Here is a 22,580-nt window from a genome sequence, read left to right on the forward strand (position 1 = left end):
AGACCTGTACCCTAATAGGGAGCACATATGGGGTTACTAGCACAGTCAAGACCTTCTCTGCAGGGACTGGGTGCCTTATTGACCCTCTTAATAATGTTTAGCCCTGATGTTTTAAGTTTCATTTGTGATTTGGTTTTTAGTTCAGGCAGCATCCCTTCAAGGGGCTACCCCTTTAATTTGCCCTCCTGTTTGTCTGATTCACTTTAGTTGGTGAACTGATTTGCCACTGAATAGGGTAGTGCTTTGGCAGTGGAACTTGATGGTCTTTCTGATGGAACATGGGAACAGGAGTGTAGGGCAATCAGATCTGTGAGCCTGGTGTAGCTAAGATGGGTTGAACACTCAACTTGAGATTGAGTAAGGCAAACAGTATGGTTTTTGCCTCCAACAATGGCTAGGGAGGAGAATGGAATCAGTAACAAGGGTAGGGAATCTATGTTTTTGATCCTCCCAGTGTTTAACGGAAAGCTGACAGTTTAATAAGCTTTTTCTTTCCCCCCACCATAGACCAGAGCAGAGGTTTTCAGATCATATAAAAGATGAGAAGAGTATGGATTTTCAAAAGAGATTTATCTTGAAAAGAGATGACACGAGTCTAGACAAGGATGACAACCAGGTAAGATCATATGTGGAGTTAATTTGCAGTAAAGCAAAAAAAAATGCTTCTATCCTTGTGAGATGGCAGCAGTTCTTGTTTACTTTGTCAATCTCTCTTTTGTGTCTTGGACATGGTTACAGAGAGCACCTGACTTTTCTGTTTAAGGTGACACACGCACGAGGGAGTAAAGGGGCAGCAGAGAGGTGCAAGTTACTATATCATGCACTGGAATTATTTTAAGAATCCGCTTGAATGAGATTTCACATTGTTCTTTTGCAAAGAAGTAATCATGTATCAGAAAGTTGTTTCACCCATGGGAGGTTTGCAGAGTGCATAGTGGAGAAATTGAATCCACAGATGGCGAAAGCACGTATTAGAGTTTGGCAAGTGAGGTGTGGTGAAGAAGAGCAATATTGAGAAGGTTTAGCGCAAGTGGTTTTCATCCAAAACGTGGGGTTTGAAGCTCATTCAAGGTCAAATATGCTGAACAGCTGGCTGGATAGAGGGAATAGAGTCAGTAATGAGAGGGGGTTATTGGGGTGACTAGTGGATAGCTTAATAACAGAAGGAATTTAGGTTCATTCATCGTTTAATTGTCAGGCAGTCTGACAGTACACAAAGGGTTGAGGGAAATAGTTGAGCTGGTTATTATTAGCATGCATCAGAAATTGGCCTTGTGCCTGGGGGATGGTGTCATTGAGGGCTACCACATAGATGTAGTACAGTTGGGGGGTGGACCAAGGATAGGTTCTTGGAGAATTCCAAGGTATTGCTGGAGATGTTCTGGTGCTCCTTGCACAGGTAGGAGGGAATGATACGAGTTCAGTACTTGAAGAGCTTAGACAATGGAAGAAGGCTGATTGAGGAGGATGGTGTATTGATGATGTCGAATGTTGGGGAGAAATCCCAGAAAACTGAGTGGTGACTCAGTGGATGTCATTGTGACTCTATCCAAGGTGACTTTATGATGCAAATAACATTAAAGTGAGGAGTTGAAGAAGTCCTTTGGCAGTTTTTTATGAAGAATTCATGATTTTACTACACCCAAAGCACTGGGAATCTTACCTGAGATGATGTGGTTTATTGAGATAGCAAGCAGTTGTGATCTTGCTTTTGTTTTTTGCAATGATTGAACTAGGCTTTTGCACCATGCAAGTGGGTTGATGGTCCCAAAGTTGCAGAGTAGGTTCGACAAAGATTTTTCAGCAAGATTATACTGTGACAATTCTCCACCTTGCTGCACTGCTGGCTGAATGTTATGAGGCAGTTCTCTCGCGTAAGAGCATTTTAAAGTTTATCCCCTGTTGGAAATTTTTGCTACTTGATTGTTTGATATGATTACAGATGAGAGTACCTTTGCGAGATGACCGGAGGAGTAAATCGATTGAGGAAAGAGAAGAAGAGTATCAACGGGTCAGGGATCGAATATTTGCTCGAGAAGTAAGCCCTGCGATAGTTATTCATGAAATGGCTTTGTTCTTTATTCGAGGGCTGGAATTTTGCTGTAGAACACTAATTGATGAAAGTTAATCCTGAGATCAAATAACAACCATCTTAGAAAAACATATTTTTAAGAATCCGTATTCATTTATGCTAATAAGAATTTAAATTGGATATTGGCCAGTATTTTTCCAGCACGCCTATCTGAGGTTCCCAAGATTGCGCCCAAGGCCAATGGAGAATGCCGTTCTGTAAGCCTTGCCAGCCCTGAAATCTAGGCAGGCGTGCCAGTAAAATCTGGGCCTATTATCTCCGTATTTTCATGAAAAAGCTTCTACCATCTTCGATTTGAATGTGTCGTAAACATCAGTTAGATGATTCAAAACGTATCTAGCAAAGCTCTTTTGAAGCATCTAGCAATGGAAAAAGACTGTGAACTTATTGCATCTCTCTGATGCATCCTGAAGGGCTTCACATCCAAAGAATGATTTTGTCGTTTCAGTAATATGGGCAAACGTGGAAAGCATTTTCCACACTTTGAGCAAATTGCAATAAAATCAGTTAATTATCTTTCCAGCGGTATTCATTGAGAGAAGGATATTGACTAGGACAGCAGAACTGCTGATTTCAAGGAATGCCACAAGATGTTTCAATGAACTTGAAATAAGCTTATAAGAAATAGGAGCAGTAGACCACGTGGTCCATCAAGTTGGCTCTGCCATTTAATACAAACGTGGCAGATCTTTGGCTTTAGCTCCATTTACCCACCCACTCCCGATATCCCTTAATTCCCCAAAAATCTGTCCATGGATTCCCTCACAACCAATGATAACATTCTATTAGCTTTCCTAATTACTCGCTATACCTGCAAATTTCATGCACTATGTCACCCAGATCCCTCTGCATCTCAAAGCTCTGCAATCTCTCACCGTTTAGATAATATGCTTTTATACTTTCCTGCCAAAACAGACAGTTTGACACTTTGCCACATTATACTCCATTTACATTTCCCTATATCCCTTCTTAGCCTCCTGTTGTCCTCTTCACAATTTACTTATCTATCTTTGTGTCATCAGCAAATTTAACAACCATACCTTCAGATCTTTCATCTAAGCCTTTGGCGTAAATTGTAAACATTTGAGATCCAAGCACTGATCCCTCTGCCACACCATTCGTTTAATGCTACCAACCAGAAAAAGACCCATTTAGCCAACTCTCTGATTCCTGTTAGCCAGCCAATCTTCTATCCATGCCAATGTTACCTCCTACGTCATGAGCTTTTATTTTTTGCAATGATCTTTGGTGTGGCACCTTATCAAATGCCTTCTGGAAATCTAAGTATAGTATATCCACCAGTTCCCCTTTGTCCAAAGCACATGTTTCTCTTTCGAAGATCTCCAAAAAATGGGTTAAACACAATTTGTCTTGCACAAAACCATGTTGACTGTGCCTGAATACTTTGAATTTACTGAAGTGTCCTGCTGTAACATATTAACAGCATAAGAAATGGGAGCAGAAGGCGGCCATTTGGCCCACTGGGCCTTTTGCACATTCGGTACGATCGTGGTTGATCTGTTTGTGTTGAGCTCTACATTCCTATCTATCCTTTGATCTCCTTGCTCATTTATCTACCTCTGCATTAAAATATTCAGTGCCCTCCACTGTATTCTGAGGCAGAGTCTTCCAAAGTTGCACAACCCTCTGAGAGAAAATAATTCTCTTCATCTCTGTCCTAAAAGGGCAGCCCCTAATATTGAAATCAGTGCCCGCCCTAGTTCTGGATTCACCCACAAGAATCATAGAACTCCTACAGTGCAGAGGGAGGCCATTTGGCCCATCAAATCTGCACCGACAGCAATCTCACCCAGGCCCTATCCCCCTAACCCCACATGTTTATCCTGCTCACTCCCCTGACACTAAAGGCCAATTTATCATGGTCAATCCACCTAATCTGCACATCTTTGGACTGTGGGAGGAAACCCATGCAGCAAACATTCTTTCCATATCCACCTTGTCGCGACCGTTCAGGATCTTATATATTTCAACCTAGTCTCTCTTTCTTTCTCTCTCTCTCTCTCTGTCTCAGACACACACACACACACACACACACACTCGTGAACTCCAGTGGAAACAAGCCCAGTCTGTCCAACTTTTCCTCATAAGACAACTTGGGTATCAATTTAGTGAACCCCCTCTGAACTGCCACCAATATATTTACATCCTTCCTTAAGTAAGGAGACCAAATCTATACACAGTATTCAAGATGTGGTCTCACCAGTGCCCTGTATAACTGAAGCATAACAACCTTACTTGAATAATAGAATCCCTGCAGTGAAGAGGAAACAGGCCATTCAGCTCATCGAGTCAGCACTGACTCTCCCAACAGATCATCCCACCCAAATCCTAACTTCGTACGTAACCCCATGTACTTATCTCGCTAATCCCCCTAATTTACACATCCTGGGACACTAAGGGGCAATTTAGCATCGGCAATCCCCCTAACGTACACTTGTTTTGGACTGTGGAAGGAAACTGGAGTGCCAGGAGGAAACCCATGTAGACCATAGAAAAGTGACAGCGCATAAGTAAGCCATTTGGACCATCTTGTCCATGCCGACCAGAGGACATCCAAGAGCCTCCTCTATTCCCACCTTCCTATACCCGGCCCATAGCCCTGTAGTTTACAGCAGTTAAGGTGCAGATCCAGGTACATTTTAAACAAGTTTAGAGTCTCTGCCCGAATCAGCAGCGAATTCCAGACACCCACCATCCTCTGCGTACAAAAAAAAAGTCTTCCTCATGTCCTGTCTACACCTACGGCCACTTAGACTCATAGAGCATGGAAGCGAGCTTTTCGGCCCAACTTGTCCATGTTGCCTTTTTTAAGCTCCAAAGCTAGTCCCAATCGCCCGCATTTGGCCCATATCTCTCTATACCCATTTTACCCATGTAATTGCTAAATCCTTTCTTAAAAGACAAAATTGTACCTGCCTCTACTACCACCTCCGGCAGCTTGTTCAGACACTCACCATCCTCTGTGTGAAAAAATTGCCCCTCTGGATACTTATGTATCTCTCTCTTCTCACCTTAAACCTATGCCTTCTAGTTTTAGACTCCCCTACCTTTGGGAAAAGATATTGACTATCTAGCTGATCTGTGCCCCTCATTATTTTATAGACCTCTGTAAGATCACCCCTCAGCCTTCTATGCTGTTCCAGTCTATTCAGCCTCTCCTTATAAACTCAATCCATCAAGTCCCAGTAGCATCTTAGTAAAGCTTTTCTGCACTCTTTCTAGTTTAATAATATCTTTTCTACAGTAGGGTGACCAGAACTGTACACAGTATTCCAAGTGTGGCCTTACCAATGTCTTCTACAACTTCAACAAGACGTCCCAACTCCTGTATTCAATGTTCTGACCGATGAAACCAACCATGCCGAATGCCTTCTTCACCACTCTGTCCACCTGTGATTCCACTTTCGAGGAACTATGAACATGAACCCCTAGATCGCTTTGTTCTGTAATTCTCCCCAATGCTCTGCCATCAAGAGAGGTGATTGCAGAGCCTCTGGCTCTGATCTTCAGGTCATCGTTGGTCTCTGGTATAGTACCGGAAGATTGGAGGACAGCGAATGTTGTCCCATTGTTTAAGAAGGGGAACAGAGACTTCCCCGGGAATTATAGACCGGTGAGTCTTACTTCTGTTGTGGGCAAGGTTTTAGAAAGAATTATTAGGGATAGGATTTATAGTTATTTGGAGAGTAATGAATTGATTAGAGACAGTCAGCATGGTTTTGTAGCAGGTAGGTCGTGCCTTACTAACCTTATTGAGTTCTTTGAGAAAGTGACCAAAGAGGTGGATGGGGGTAAGGCAGTTGACGTGGTATATATGGATTTTAGTAAGGCGTTTGATAAGGTTCACCATGGTAGGCTTCTGCAGAAAATGCAGATGTATGGGATTGGGGGTAATCTAGGTACTTGGATCAGGAATTGGCTAGCAGATAGGAGACAGAGGGTGGTGGTTGATGGTAAATATTCGTCATGGAGTTCGGTTACGAGTGGTGTGCCTCAGGGATCTGTTTTGGGGCCACTGCTGTTTGTAATTTTTATTAATGATCTGGATGAGGGTATAGTTGGGTGGATTAGTAAGTTTGCTGATGACACCAAAGTCGGAGGTGTGGTAGATTGTGAGGAAGGGTGTCATAGTTTGCAGGGTGACTTAGACAGGTTGCAGAGCTGGGCCACGAGGTGGCAGATGGAGTTTAATGCGGAGAAGTGTGAGGTAATTCATTTCGGTAGGAGTAACAGATGTGTTGAGTATAGGGCTAACGGGAGGACTTTGAATAGTGTGGAGGAGCAGAGGGATCTAGGTGTATGTGTACATAGATCCCTGAAAGTTGGGAATCAAGTAGATAAGGTTGTTAAGAAGGCATACGGTGTCTTGGCGTTTATTGGTAGGGGGATTGAATTTAGGAATCGCAGCGTCATGTTGCAACTGTACACAACTCTGGTGCGGCCGCACTTGGAGTACTGTGTGCAGTTCTGGTCCCCACATTACAGGAAGGACGTGGAGGCTTTGGAGAGGGTGCAGAGGAGGTTTACCAGGATGTTGCCTGGTATGGAGGGGAGGTCCTATGAGGAGAGACTGAGGGATTTGGGGTTGTTTTCACTGGAAAGAAGGAGGCTAAGAGGGGATCTTATTGAAACATATAAGATGATTAGAGGTTTAGATAGGGTGGATAGTGATAGCCTTTTTCCTCGGATGGAGAAAGCTAGCACGAGGGGGCATGGCTTTAAATTAAGGGGGGGTAGTTATAGGACGGATGTCAGGGGTTGATTCTTTACCCAGAGGGTGGTGAGGGACTGGAATGCCCTGCCTGCTGCAGTTGTAAATGCGCCTAGTTTGGGGGCGTTTAAGAGATCTGTGGATAGGTTTATGGACGAAAAAGGATTGGTTTAGATTAGTGGGTCAGTGTTTTTTTTAAAAAAAACTGGTCGGCGCAACATCATGGGCCGAAGGGCCTGTTCTGCGCTGTAATGTTCTATGTTCTATTAACTGAGTAAGTCCTGCCCTGGTTCAATCTACCAAAATGCATCACCTCGCATTTAACTAAATTAAACTCCATCTGCCATTCGTCGACCCACTGGCCCAATTGATCAAGATCCATTTGCAATTCAAGATAACTTTCTTCACTGTCAACAATGCCACCAATCTTGGTGTCATTTGCAAGCATGCTAACCATGCCTCCTATATTCTCATCCAAATCAATTATATAAATGACAAATAACAGTGGGACCTAGCACTGATCCCTGAGGCACACCGCTGGTCACAAGCCTCCAGTTTGAAAAACAATTCTGTACAACCACTCTCTGGCTTTTGTCAAGAAGCCAATTTTGTATCCATTTAGATACCTCACCCTGGATCCTATGAGGTTTAACCTTATGCAACAAGCTACGATGTGGTGCCTTGTCAAAGGCCTTGCTAAAGTCCATGTAGACACCATCAACTGCACTGTCCTCATCTACCTTCCTGGTTACCCCTTCAAAAAACTCAATCAAATTTGTGAGACATAATTTTCCACTCTCTAAGCCATGCTGACTGTCCCTGATCAGTCCTTGTATCTATAAAAGCCTATAGATCCTGTCTCTCAAAATACTTTCCAACAATTTACCCACCACAGATGTGAGGCTCACTGGCCTGTAGTTCCCAGGCTTTTCCCTGCAGCCCTTTTTAAACAAAGGCACAACGTTTGCCACCCTCCAATCTTCAGGCACCTCACCTGTGACTATCGATGATTCAAATATCTCGGCTAGAGGACCCACAATTTCCTCCCTGGCCTCCCCCAGTGTCCTGGGATACACGTCATCAGATCCCAGGGATTTATCTATCTTGGTGCGCTTTAAGACTTCCAGCACCACCACCTCTGTAATATGTATATTCCTCAAGACATCATTATTTATTTCCCCAAGCTCCCTAACATCCATGCTTTTCTCAACAGTAAATACTGATGAGAAATATTCATTGAGGATCTCACCCATCTCTTGTGGATCTGCACATAAATGACCTTGTTGATCCTTAAAAGGCCCTACTCTCTCCCTTGTTACTCTTTAGTCCTTTATGTATTTGTAGAAGCTTTTTGGATTCTACTTTGCCTTATCTGCTAAAGCAATCTCATGTCCCCTTTTTGCCCTCCTGATTTCTCTCTCAACTCTAACTCTACCCCTATACCCCTTATACCCTTCAAGGGATTCACTTGATCTGAGCTGGCTCCTCCTTCTTGACCAAGGCCTCAATATCCCGAGTCATCCAGGGTTCCCTACTTCTGCCAGCCTTGCCCTTCGCTCTAAGAGGAATGTGTTTACCCTGAACCCTGGTTAAAACACACTTTTGAAAGCCTCCCACATACCAGATGTCCCTTAGCCTTCCCCAGTTAACTTTTGAAAGTTCCTGCCTGATACCATCAAAATTGGCCTTACCCCAGTTTAGAATTTTAACTTTTGGGCCAGACTTATCATTCTCCATAGCTATCTTAAAACTAATGGAATTATGGTCACTGGTCCCAAAGTGATCCCTCACTAACACTTCTGTCACCTGCCCTTTCTTATTTCCCAAGAGGAGGTCCAATTTTGCCCCTCGCTAGACAGGCCATCCACATACCGAATGAGAAATTCCTCCTGAATACACTCAACAAATTTCTTTCCATCCAGCCCTCTAACACTATGGCTGTCCCAGTCAACGTTGGGAAAGTTAAAATCCCCTACTATTATCACCCTATTTTTCTTGGAGTTATCTGTAATCTCCTTACATATTTTCTCCTCAATTTCCCACCAGCTATTTTGGGGGCCTGTAGTACAATCCTATCAAAGTGATTTTCCCCCTTATTTCTCAGTTCTACCCATGTAGACTCAGTGGCCAAATCCTAGGATATATCCCCTCTCAGTACTGTTGTGATGTTTGTGGGCGGCACAGTAGCACAGTGGTTAGCATTGCTGCTTCACAGCTCCAGGGACCTGGGTTCGATTCCCAGCTCGGTTCAGTCTGTCTGGAGTTCGCACATTCTCCTCGTGTCTGTGTGGGTTTCCTCCCACAGTCCAAAGATGTGCAGGTTAGGTTGATTGGCCATGCTAAAATTGGCCTTAGTGTCCTGAGATGCTTAGGTTAGAGGGATTAGCGGGTAAAATATGTAGGGATATGGATGGGATTGTGGTCGGTGCAGACTCGATGGGCCGAAGGGCCTCTCTCTGCTCTGTAGGATTCTGTAATTCTGTGTTTTCCTTAATCAAAAGTGCGACTCCCCCTCCTCTCTTCCCTCCTGTTCTATCTTTCCTATAGCATTTGTACCCTGGAACATTGAGCTGCTAGTTCTGTCCCTCCCTTAGCCATGTTTCAGTAATTGCTATAATATCCCAGTCCCATGTACCCATCCATGCCCGGAGTTCATTTGCCTTGCCCATCAGGCCTCTTGAATTGAAATAAATGCAGTTTAAATCTGGACTTCCCTTGCTTTCTGTCTTGCTTTTGCATGAGCTGACTTGTACTAGGATTACTGACACTGCCTTTACTATTTAATGTGCTCTCTTTAACTTTTGTGTTGTCCTCAACCTTCCCTTCTGTCTCCCCACTGCTTTGGATCCCACTTACCTTGAATCTAGGTCCACTGTTTCTAGAATTCTCCACCAAGGGAAACAATTTTATCCTGCCCACTCTTATCTCTTCCCCTCATAATTTTGTACACCTCTATCAAGTCACCCCTCAGCCATTTTTGTTTCAAGGTAGATACCTTCAACCTCTCCCCATAGCTACACTTTTCTAGCCCTGGCAACATTCTTGTAAACCACCTCTGCACTCTTTCCAAAGCAATTACATCCTTTCTGTAATGTGCAGTCCTGGTCACCACATAATATTCCTGTTGTGGCCTCACCAGTGTTTTATACAATTCCAACATTATTTCCTTACTTGTATATTCTATACCTCTGCCAGTGAAATAGAGCATTCCATATGCCTTCTTTACAACCTTGTCTTATTGAACTACTGCCTTTAGGGACCTGTGTACTTATATGCCAAGATCTCTTACTTCATCTACCCCTCTCAGTATTCCCATTAATTATGCATTACTGTTTGACCACCCTAAATGCATTACCTCTCAATTCTCTGTGTTAAAATCCATCTGCTACTTTACCTCCCATTCCATCAACCCAGCAATATCATTTTGGGGATTACAGCTATCCTCCACGTTATCCACTACTCAACCAAACTTTGTGTTTGCTCTCCATCCCCTCAAGTTTGTCTTGAGCCCCAAGGAGATGTTTTCAACTCTGGCACAGGGCAGGCAGCGCAAGCCTGAGCTCCCAGTTGAGGCTATAGAGAACAGTACCTATCCCTTTGACTATACTGTCACCCATCACGATCACACTCCGTTTCACTCCCTGCCACATGAACACCGTCTTCACCAAGCTACCATGGTCAATCTGCTCGTTCATCTTGCAGTCCTCCTCACCTGCACATCTAGAAAACACTTTGTATCTGTTGCACAGAGTCGGGGGTGAGGCTTCTTCACGACGACATGCTGGGTCCCCATACCTGCCTGACCCAAGTCACATACTCCTGCCCCCTTGGCCATTCACCAACTCTAAAGATCTGCCCAACCAGAAGTGTGACTGCCCCCTGGAAGTGTCAGGTAACTGCCCCTTCCTTGATGCACCTCAGTGTTTGCAGCTCTGCTTCCGGATTTTGAGCCGAATTCCCACAAGCTGCTGACATTTCATGCAGAGAAACTGCCACATCCCACAGTCACAACACAGCATCTGCCCCAGCACCTTTATTGAGTACTGGTAACTCAATCATTACTTGACTGGTTTAGAGTTAATCGACCCGACTACTTCCAGTAACCATTACAACTGCAAGTAGACCTTAATAGTACCAGTAAAACCTGACAATTATTCATAAATTACACATTTTAGAAAGATACTGGAGCAAAATACTCACCAAACAATCACACTGCTGTTTGACTCACACTTGAATTCTTATTCTCTCCTCTCACGCCATCCCCATTCCGAAGTCCAGATTGATGCGGAACTTTGCCGGGATTCTCCAGACACCATGAACTTCCTTTGGGAATCGCATTGGTGTGGAGAATCTGGCATTGGGCAAAAGCATGTTTGGAGACAAACCCATGTCTCCCAGATGCTCCTGGCCTCCACCAGGTTCCTTGTCATAGTGGCCGGAAGCAGTAATTATTCAAATTGCCTCTTGGAAAATATCAGTGGGCTTGAAGCCCAGTTCAATTGCTCCCGCTATTCATCTGGGGTGCACCTTGGTACTTTCCCCCAGATGGGGCTTCTGTGGCTGGACTGCCCCTTCTAGCCCTCGGAAAGGTGCTCAGACACCATCCTGGGGTAAAAAATACTCATTATTGTTTCTATACTCTTAAAAATCATTGCAGTTTCCTGGTCTCTTAAACCTCCTTGCCCCTGAACAGCTTGCAGGTTTCCAAATCACTGCAGCACTCCACACTGCAGAAGGAATTCCATTTTCTCTGTCTAGGAAGCTGCAGATGTGAGAAGATCCCTTTTAAGTCCTCTGACTGACAGGAGACAGTCCTTTTCACTGGGGGGAGATAATTCTTTTCACAGCTGTTCACTCAGCCTTTTTTTTAACACTATTTATTTCAAGTCTCTGAGCCTTCATAGAAAGCTTAGAGTCTTTAAAATACCTTCAATCCCTCTCTCAACCTTTGTTTCCATTCAGTTTCACTCCATTCCTTTGAACTATCATTTGATTGACAGCTTAATGGTTTTTACTCAGCATGCGTTGTCATGTTCATTTACCTTTCCCTTCGTGTTTGAATGCATCTCAAGTATCCACGTTGTTCCGAACTGCAATGTTTATACACGAGAGGAAGTGGAAAGCACTTGGCTGGTTTCAAGTTACCTGCAAGCTGCCTGTGCTGAAGGGGAAGGCGTGGGGAAGTAAACAGGAAGGAGGATAAGTGTTGGGCCTGGGTGTGACCATTTTTGTTTCTGGGGGAAGTGGGGCCTGTCTCCTTTAAAATGGCTACCTCGCTCCCTGAACAGCTGAGCTGGCTACTGATTTGCAGCACGTGTAACTTTGCGTCCATCAGGTGGAAGGGAATCCCGCCTGCCAGACATTGCAGATTTCCTGCTGGCGTGGGCACTTAGTCCTGAGTCCTGAGAATTGCGAGTCTTCACATTTACAGCTCATGTAAAACAACACGAACAAATAAATAGAATCATAGAATCCCTATAGTGCAGAAGGAGGCCATTTACCCTATCAAGTCAGCACTGACTACAATCCCACCCAGACCCTATCCCCATAACCCCATGTATTAACTCTAACTAGTCCCCCTGTCACTAAGGGGCAATTTAATACTGAATAGCCAACCTAGATCACGTCTTTAAAAACCATCTGGTTTTGTGCTGTAATTTATTTTGGTCATTAAAAAGGATAAAGGCGAGATCCAGTCTTACAGGATATGTGAAGTGAATGATGGTCATCAGGCAATTGAATGTCTAAGTTCAAATGGTTGTTAGAAGGTATTTGACTCCCCCTAAAGAATGCTTCAAGGTTTTTAGGTTGATTCAATTATAATGATTTATGAAACACTTCTCTTTCTCTTTCAGTCCTCATACAATGGCTATCTGATGGACAGCAGGTCAGTGTCATGTGCACCACACTTCTGTATGCAGTTGCTGCTTTTAATTGAAAGAATGTCCCAAATCTTTAGAAATACATTTATCTTTCTAATACAATCAACAGAGTCTCCAAAGAATGCAGTTCTTCTAGTTTGCAAAAAAGGAGGCAGCTTTTTAGGTATTCAACTATTTCTTTGGAGTTCTAGCTTCGTCAAGAGCAGTGCAATGCCAGTGCATGGCTGTTTGTCGTTGGATGGCTTTGCAATGTGTTTGTCACAGTTTTGTCTACTCTCATATCACTGATAAGTTTTATACTTTGCTGCTCTATATCTGACAGTACACGAGTTCACACCAGAAACTAATTTTGGCTGGTTAAATATTGATTGTAAACAGAATAATCGATTTCCATTTTCTCTTTGACTTGAGTCTCTGTGCTACTTTTGTTTCTTGTCAATGAATGAACTTTAACAGAAATGTGTGCCCTTGACTTTGGTATTCTTAATGAGCTTCCAGGTTGGGTACGAGGAGAGTTGAGAGATTCCTTTATCTAGTCCCAATAACGTAGCTCAGAGCAACTTCAACAACGTGCCATTACGAGTTTATTTTTGTCCCTGCCTTGATGCCGTGTGGCACACAAGACTGCCAAGCACAAACCTTATAGGAAGTCAAAATTATGTTGAGATCACTTATTATTGAGTTTGCTCCAGTTCCTTTGGGTGATTGCGAGATATTTGAGTCAGTCTTTGAAAAGTAGGCCATTATAGCAGTTTGTGGGAGTATTTGCATGTAATTGAATAAATGGATGTGCTTACCTATCACAACTGAGTGTGACTGCTTGCTTTACACTGTGGCCTTAGTGACTGGTCAGCAATGGAGAAGAGTATTGGTATAAACCATGTTTATGGTTTGAGGCTCAATCAATGCCTTAGCTGCAACATGGTTGACTGTATCATCTTCATCTAGTGCCTCTCCATGTCACCCAGTTGAATGACACAACACTCGCCTGGCTCCATTCTTATCTATCCAGTTGTAGCTAGCGAATCACTTGCATTGTCTTCTCTTCCTGCACCTGTACCGTTTCCCCTGGTGTCTTCAAGGAGTTATGCTTAGACCCCTTTCTATTTCTGATCTGCGTGCAGTCTCTCAAACCTGATCTGAATATGGGCAGCACGGTGGCACAATGGTTAGCACTACTGTCTCACAGCACCAGGGACCCAGGCTCAATTTCGGCCTCCAGTGATTGTCAGTGTGGAGTTTGCACGTTCTCCCCATGCCTGTGTGGGTTTCCTCTGGGTGCTCCGGTTTCCTCCCACAGTCCAAAGATGTACAGGTTGGGTGGATTGGCCATGCTCAATTGCCCCTTAGTGTCAGGGGGGCTTAGTGAGGTAAACACATGGGGTTAGAAGATATGCCTGGGTTGGATTGTTGTTGGTGCAGACTCAATGGGCCAAATGGCCGCCTTCTGTACTGTAGGGATTCTATGAATACAGTCAATTTCCACCTGTACAATAGACAGCACCCAGCTCTAATTCTCCACCACCATTGAGAGGGGGGAATATGCAATGAGACCTGGGTGTCCTTGTGCACCAGTCACTGCAGGTAAGCACACAGGTGCAGCAGACAGTAAAGAAGGCAAATGGCATGTTGGCTTTCATAGCGAGAGGATTTGAGTACAGCAGTAGGGATGTCTTGCTGTGATTATACAAGGGTTTAGTGAGGCCACACCTGGAATATTGTGTGCAGTTTTGGTCTCCTTATTTGAGGAAGAATGTTCTTGCTCTAGAAGGTTTAGCAGACTGATTCCTGGGATGGTGAGATTGACATATGAAGAGAGATTGAGTCAGTTAGGATTATATTTGCTGGAGTTGAGGAGAATGAGTGGGGGGGGGAAACCTTGTAGAAACCTATGAAATTCTAACAGGACTAGACAGGGTAGATGGAGGAAGGATGCCCTTAATGGTGGGGGAGTCCAGAACCGGGGTCACAGTCTAACGATGAGTGATAAAACTTTGAGGACAGAAATGGGGAAAAATTTCTTCACCCAGAGAGTGGTGAGCCTGTGGAATTCGCAACCACAGAAAGTAGTTGAGGCCAAAACATTGTATGTTTTCAAGAAGCAGTTAGATAAAGCTCTTTGACTAAGGGGATCAATAGATATGGGAGGGGGGAAAGGTGGGATCAGGCTGTTGAGTTGGGTGATCAGCTGTGATCATAATGAATGGTGGAGCAGGCTCGACAGGCCAAATGGCCGCCTCCTGCTCCTATTTTCTACCTCTCTCGATTCCTCCACTGTTTTTAAACTGCCAGGCTGCTGATCTGACATCCAGTGCCAGATGAGCAGAAACATCTTCGTGCTCAATGTTAGGGGTCCTTTGCCTTTAGCTCTATGATAGACTCTGTTCCATTGCCACAACCTCATCGTTGCCTCTGGGAACTGTGTGAGACTAGACATGTCTGCGCCGTCATTCACCTCTTTGCACCTCTACCTCATTGCCTGACTTCACCCTTGCTGCTGAAACCCGCATTCATGTCTTTATTACTGGGACTTGACTATTTCTTTTGGCCCACCTACCACATTCTACCCTCTATAAACTAGGACACCCAGAACTGCCCACGTCCTAACTCCCAAGTTCCATTCGCCCATCACCCTTTTTAATGCCTCACAGTTAAGACATATCTTAATTTTGAAAAACCTTTCTGTGGCCTCGCCCATCCTTAGCCTTAATCTCCTCAAGCCCCTCAACCCTCTGAGATATCGGAGCTGCTTGTACATTCCTGATTTTAATCACACCCTCAGTGGCAGTTGTGCCTTCAGCTGTCAAGGTCGTAAGCTCTGGAATTCCCTCTCTATAAGCGTCTCTGCTTTTTATCCCCCTCTCTTCTCCTTTAAGACTAATTAAAACCTACACTTTGACAAAAGTTTTGGTCACCTGCCCCTAGTATCTCCTTATGTGGCTTGGTGTCAGATTTTGTTTGCCAACACTCCAGAGAAGTGCCTCAGGGTGTTGAACTATGTCAAAGGCACTATATAAATACAGCTTTTTACTGTGGTGTGCACTAACAATTTTGCACTCAGTTCTGTTGGGCTCTTTAACTTTGCCTTAAATGTGAGTGCTTCTTGTTGATTTATGACGAGAGATTGGTTTGACAGTAAGGCAGTATATTCTTCTTCACAGGATGTGCTATGTAGGGCATTGAGGTACTAGATATACACCATGCTGCCTGTCTCTCTCTGCTCCCCTCTCATTTCTTGGACTCAAATTCTTCAGTGCAGCATTCCTAGAATAGATGACTGGATCTGTTGAAGCACATTGTGTTTGGTGTGCTGATATTTTTGTTTCTGTTTGTTGCAGTTGTGGGCATGAAAAGTAGATAAGCGGCACCGCCAGCCATATAATTGTGGCAATGTTTCTGTCATATTCTGTAGTCCAGTTTATTGATGCTTAAAGTAAATGAGGTACAGTGGGCCTTCAATAATTCCTGCAAAAGCAGGAACCCCTTGCACCTAGGCAGGTGAAAGCTCATGGAACGTTTTCCTGCTGCAAGGCATCTTCAGCAGCTCACTGACTGGTGTCTCCGTTGTTGCAGAGGAAACCGAGAGTGCCTAAGCCGAGCTTCGAGCAGCCGTCAAAGCAGCACGGAGAATGAACTGAAGTCCTCTGAACCTCGTCCATGGAGTAGCACAGATTCCGACAGCTCAAACCGCAGTTTGAAGCCGCCCGTAACCAAAGCAAGCAGCTTCAGTGGGATTTCCATTCTGACCCGAGGAGACAGCATTGGCAGCAGTAAGAGTGGCAACAGGGTCTCCAAAACAGGTGTGCGTTTCACCAATGCATTTCCGAGAGCTGCTTTCTGTATTGTTCCTGCATTAATAATCCGTTGGTTTGAGGCCTCTTGCTGAGGCTCAAAGTTTTCTTTCCTCCTCAGTTTTGCATTTGCAAGGTCATGGCTTGTCATTCCAGACCAAGTTCTATGCTGCTCAGGGTTCATCTTGCTCTGGCTGCTAACACATTGTACCTGAGCAGTGGAAGTAGGTAGCCCCCCCATTTAGTTTTCCAAAAGCAAAATGCTCCTGGATGCTGGAAAAGGTCAGCAGGTCTGGCACCATCTATGGAGGGGCACAGAATTAACACTTCAGGTTGATAACCTTTCAACAGAAGCCAGTAAAGCATTCAAAGTCCTTCCAGGATGTGATAGGATAGATGCTGGAAAGTTGCTCCCTTTGCCTGAGGGCAGTCTAGAATTAGGGGGACACAGCCTCAAAATAAGACTATTTGGAACTGAGGTGAGGAGATATGTGGGAGATATTTATACTGTAGGGTGAGGGAATGAAGGATGAGTCATAGCGAGAAAGACTAAGGGGTACTAATGGCATTCTATAGGGAGAGGGTGTGAATGGCCAAACGCAGAGAAGCTAAAGTCAGAGGGTAAGCTGTGACAGCTGACGAAGTGGAGGGAGGGGGGAGATGTGGGAGAGAGGTAAAATTGAGAAAAGGCTCAGTCATTAAGGATGTTCAATAGATTCCTCATATTGAAGTCATCAAGGGATATGGGGGTAGTGCAAGAAAATGCCTTTGAATTGGAAGGTCAGCAGGGTGAATAGCAGAGCAACTTGAGGAGCCAAATGGCCTACCCCTCCTCTTTCCTATGGAAGTTCATCAACCTGAAGCAGCAACTCTATTCTTCTCCACAGATGATGCCTGACCTTCTGAGCCACCATTTTCTTTCCATTCTTGTAGAGAAGTGTCCAGTTTGCACGCAATGTCTTCTCATGAACGACATGGCCAAGATTGGGAACTAGTCACTCAGAATCATAGGAACAAACTGTTGTTCTATGTCCCTGTAGCATGACATGGTGAGACACTGGAGTAGGTTGCCTCACTGCCAGATAGCACCATCTCATTTGGCACTGTGCTGGGTTGTGTCACGTTGAGAGGTGCTCATTTCATGCTTCCATCAGGCACCCAGAGAAACCCTGATATCTTGGGCCAGTCTGTTCCACAGCTGCCAGGAAGCAACTGTAACCCCAGCTCTGACTGAACTTTTTAGCTTTGAGCACCAGAAGGATGTTGTCCTCTTTAACAAGCAAAGATCGCAGCTCCTGACCCTGTCACCTATGTCAATGGAACCATTGCACTCTGGTCTGCAACTGTCAAAATGTGAACTGTCTCCTCAAAAGAAGACAAAATTTAAAACTCATTTATTTTGTCACTTTTCCTTAGATTGAAATCAAGTTCCTGCCACAGCGATTGTTTCCTTTTAAATGACAATTTCTTGCGGGCTTTTCTAACACTTGGCTCCATCTGCTTTTTGGCTGAAACCACAGAAAAATGGTGCAAATAAAGAACAAAGAAAATTACAGCATAGAAACAGGCCCTGCACCAACCATGCTGCCTGACTGAACTAAAACCCCCTACCCTTCCGGGGACCATAACCCACTATTCCCATCCTATTCGTGTACTTGTCAATACGCCCCTTAAAAGTCACTACCATATCAGCTTCCACTACTTCCCCTGGCAGTAAGTTCCAGGCGCCTACCGCCCTCTGTGTAAAAAATCTGCCTTGTACATCTCCTTTAAACCTTGCCCCTCACACCTTAAACCTGTGCCTCCTAGTAATTGACTCTTCCACCCTGTTCTGACTATTTGCTCTGTCCATGCCCCTCATAATCTTGTAGACTTCTACCAGGATGCCCCTCAACCTCTGTTGCTCCAGTGAGAACAAACCAAGTTTCTCCAACCACTCTTTATAGCTAATGCTCCCCATGCCAGGCAACATCCTGGTAAATCTTTTCTGTACCCTCTCCAAATGTTTGCTCAGATATGAAATTGAGGCATAGATTGTACCGTCTTGGTATTTGAATCCCTGCAAACCATTGATATACGCATTTTTATAAAAAGGGAACAGAACAAATTGAGAACCAGTTAAAATTCAATGCAAATATTTTCAATGTGGGAGAAATAAAGAGAAAGTGAACTTTTAGCCTATTAGCAATTATTGTATTTCTATGGCATGATGGTGTTTTTTGATGTATTACATTATCTGAGTTCTTTCCCTTTGTGTCATGCACTAAGTTGACATCCATTTTTTTGTGGTTGTGATATGAGATTGTGTGACCTGCAAAAATTGAACAATAGAATTAAATAGATGCTGTTTGGTTCAAGGCTGTAACATAAAGTTTGTGTGGCAGTCAAGTTTCATAAGATTGTTGGTTCTGTGTTGTAAGAATTGGGACTCCTGTTCTAGGCTTGCCACTCGGGACTCCTGAATTAACGTCATCAGGTTATGTGCAAGCCTCTGCACAGCAACCTGGGAGGACCGTCCTGTCTAATTCTGCACAACAGCAGCAACTGCCACCCACACCTCAGCAACAACCAATGACTAATCACATGATATCACAGGTGAGTCATCACTCAGTCTCCTTCCCCTTTACATCAAGTGCACTAGATTATTTGATTGCGTTGTTGCAGAAAGTGGGGGCTACCGAGTTGGACATGAATTGAGAAGAAACACATTGTAAAGTGGTTAATACAGTGGAGCTTGCTTAATATCGTATCTTGTCCAAATTCTTTTCCTGTCTTAATTTAACCATAACATGTCCAGGAGAAAGATTTGTTTGTTTATAATGCAAGCAAACATCGTATAGTTGGGGGGGAAAATTCTGAGCTGTGCCAAAATGAATTGAAACTTGCAGTCTTTCCTGATTTCAGTGTTACGTTACCTCAGTATTGCAGTGTTTTAGATGGCAGTCATACAGAAAGATCTGCCAAAATCTCATCACAGTTGGTGTTATTGGCAGCTTTCCAGTTTTCTTCATGGGGTTCACTTGACACAATAATGGAGACTGATGGTCTCAGTACCACACTTCCATTGTTCCACTGAGGAACCAATAGAGTTTGAAGAGACAGCAGTGAAACCACTTAAATGTATGAGCAGAAATTTTAGAACAAGCATTACAGGGCAGCACAGTGGTTAGCGCTGCTGCCTCACAGCACCAGGGACCCGGGTTCGATTCCCAATTTGGGTAACTGTCTGTGTGGAGTTTGCACGTTCTCCATGTCTGTGTGTGTTTCTCCCGGGTGCTCCGGTTTCCTCCTACAGTCCAAAGATGTGCAGGTTAGGTTGATTGGCCAAACTAAATTGCCCCCGAGTGTCAGCAGGACTAGCAGGGCAAATATGTGGGGTTACGAGGTTAGGGCTTGGATGGGATTGTGGTCAGTGCAGCCTCGATGGGCCGAAAAGCCTCCTTCTGCACTGTAGGAATCTTATGATTCTAGGATTTGTATAAATTTACCCAACAACAAGAAATCTGAATGTGGAAATTGGACCAGTTTTGGCATGTTTTCTTTTTGTCTGTTTTCCCCCCATCCTCTTTTGAAGGTGTGTCATGCTACTGTATAGCTTCATAAGCAGTAGCAGACCTATGCTGGCACAGTGGTTAGCAAGGGACCTGGGTTCAATTCCCAGCTAGGGTGAATGTGCAGTCTGTATGTTCTCCCCTGTGCGTTTGTTGATTTTCTCCGGGTGCTCGGGTTTCTTCCCACAGTCTGAACGACGTGCTGGTTAGGTGCACTGGCCATGCTAAATTCTCCCTCAGTGTACCCGAACATATGGCAGATTGTGGCAAGTAGGGGATTTTCACACTAACTTTACTGTTAATGTAAGCCTACTTGTGACAGAAAAGAACTTTAAAATCTTCAGTGCATGTGAAGTTTGTTCATGTGTTGCCAGGCTATGCCATCATGGGTGGTCTGGGGTTCCGCAGTGGTAATAAGGCAGTCAAGGGTGATGTTGTTCTTGCTCAATGTTCCGAAGCATGTTCTTTCCACTTGATAGTGATCTGGTATGGCTGGCACTCTTTGGTTGTCTGAGATTCTGAGTTAGAGGGGCAATGTCTCATCTATACTGAGATCAGGAGCTCAACACAGAGTTGGGCTGTAGCCTGGGGCCAACTGTTCAATGCCACACCAGGGGGTATAGCTATTCATTTTCTCATTGGGATTGAGATTCCTCGGACATTGTGAGCTGTTCTGGGGACCGTTAGGCCTTAGACCAGGATCCTCTTGGTTGGTTTGCCAGTTCTATTCAGGAGCATTTAAACTAAGTTAACTACACAAATGTACAAATCTGGAGCAGGATGAGGCCATTCGTCCCCTCGAGCCTACTCTTCCATTTGATGACTGTAGCAAAGTTGAAGGCGACATGTTGTGGCTTGGAGCAATAATGATTTTACATACACAAGATAATGTGTCTGACAGAGCTGCAATACACGTCTACCCTCTCCTCTTCCTCCTCCCTGGCTCCAACCAAAGTCCCTCCCTGACCCAGGACCTGCGCCCTTGCTGCCCAATGGCATGGCCTCCAACGCTACCTCTCCATAGGGCCCGGCCTGATCACAAGGCCCGCAGAGAATCATCCCCTTAAAGGGGCTACGTTATCACAATAAGCCTGAACTCCACTTTGCTGTCTACTCCCAATACTTTTTGACATCTTTGTCAATGAAGAATAAACCGACTTCAACCTTAAGACACAATGACCCAGCATCCACTGCTCTCTTGGTCATGGAACTCTTAAAAAACTAATGACCCTCTGAGGAAAAAAATCTCTGCATCTCCGTCTCAAAAGAGAGACCACTTGTGTTTAAACAGTGTCCCCAAGATTGAGCTTTTCCCAAAAGAAAAGCATCCTCTGAACATCTACCCTGTCAAATCCCCTGGACGTTTAATTCAGATCACCTCCCATTCTTCCCAACTCTGATGGGTGTAAACCCAGTTCACCAATCTTCTGTGATAGGATAGCAATTTCCATCCACACGCCATCCTAGGAGTCAGTCGAATGAACTTCTCCGAACTGCTTCCAAAGCAAATATATCCCTTCTTAAGAAACGCGACCAAAATTGCTTTTATCCTCTCTCTGCTCTCACTCTGCTGCTCTTTTATCCTCTCTCTGCTCTCGCTCTGCTGCTCTTTTACCCTCTCTCTGCTCTCGCTCTGCTGCTCTTTTACCCTCTCTCTGCTGCTCTTTTATCCTCTCTCTGCTCTCGCTCTGCTGCTCTTTTACCCTCTCTCTGCTCTCGCTCTGCTGCTCTTTTATCCTCTCTCTGCTCTCGCTCTGCTGCTCTTTTATCCTCTCTCTGCTCTCGCTCTGCTCTCGCTCTGCTGCTCTTTTATCCTCTCTCTGCTCTCGCTCTGCTGCTCTTTTATCCTCTCTCTGCTCTCGCTCTGCTGCTCTTTTATCCTCTCTCTGCTCTCGCTCTGCTGCTCTTTTATCCTCTCTCTGCTCTCGCTCTGCTGCTCTTTTACCCTCTCTCTGCTCTCGCTCTGCTGCTCTTTTATCCTCTCTCTGCTCTCGCTCTGCTGCTCTTTTATCCTCTCTCTGCTCTCGCTCTGCTGCTCTTTTATCCTCTCTCTGCTCTCGCTCTGCTGCTCTTTTATCCTCTCTCTGCTCTCGCTCTGCTGCTCTTTTATCCTCTCTCTGCTCTCGCTCTGCTGCTCTTTTATCCTCTCTCTGCTCTCGCTCTGCTCTCGCTCTGCTGCTCTTTTATCCTCTCTCTGCTCTCGCTCTGCTGCTCTTTTATCCTCTCTCTGCTCTCGCTCTGCTGCTCTTTTATCCTCTCTCTGCTCTCGCTCTGCTGCTCTTTTATCCTCTCTCTGCTCTCGCTCTGCTCTCGCTCTGCTGCTCTTTTATCCTCGCTCTGCTCTCGCTCTGCTCTCGCTCTGCTGCTCTTTTATCCTCGCTCTGCTCTCGCTCTGCTGCTCTTTTATCCTCTCTCTGCTCTCGCTCTGCTGCTCTTTTATCCTCTCTCTGCTCTCGCTCTGCTGCTCTTTTATCCTCGCTCTGCTCTCGCTCTGCTGCTCTTTTATCCTCTCTCTGCTCTCGCTCTGCTGCT

General features: G+C 44.7%; 1 protein-coding gene across 10 annotated transcripts in view; it reads left to right on the top strand.

The window, feature by feature from the left end:
- r3hdm2 (R3H domain containing 2) overlaps positions 1-22,580 on the top strand; it is a 304,603-nt gene that overhangs the window by 204,958 nt on the left and 77,065 nt on the right. For 8 of the 10 annotated variants that reach the window (XM_080218004.1, XM_080218002.1, XM_080218006.1 and 5 more), the window contains 6 exons: positions 508-616; positions 1,943-2,038; positions 12,680-12,711; positions 12,816-12,869; positions 16,280-16,506; positions 18,938-19,092. In XM_080218004.1, coding sequence (XP_080074130.1) covers positions 508-616; positions 1,943-2,038; positions 12,680-12,711; positions 12,816-12,869; positions 16,280-16,506; positions 18,938-19,092 — 673 coding nt within the window. The remainder of the gene's footprint in view (positions 1-507; positions 617-1,942; positions 2,039-12,679; positions 12,712-12,815; positions 12,870-16,279; positions 16,507-18,937; positions 19,093-22,580) is intronic. The other 2 variants (XM_080218009.1, XM_080218011.1) reach the window with 1 other exon arrangement.

Source organism: Carcharhinus amblyrhynchos, chromosome X (assembly GCF_965287045.1).
Source record: "Carcharhinus amblyrhynchos chromosome X, sCarAmb.v2.hapA, whole genome shotgun sequence".
Lineage (NCBI taxonomy): Eukaryota > Metazoa > Chordata > Chondrichthyes > Carcharhiniformes > Carcharhinidae > Carcharhinus > Carcharhinus amblyrhynchos.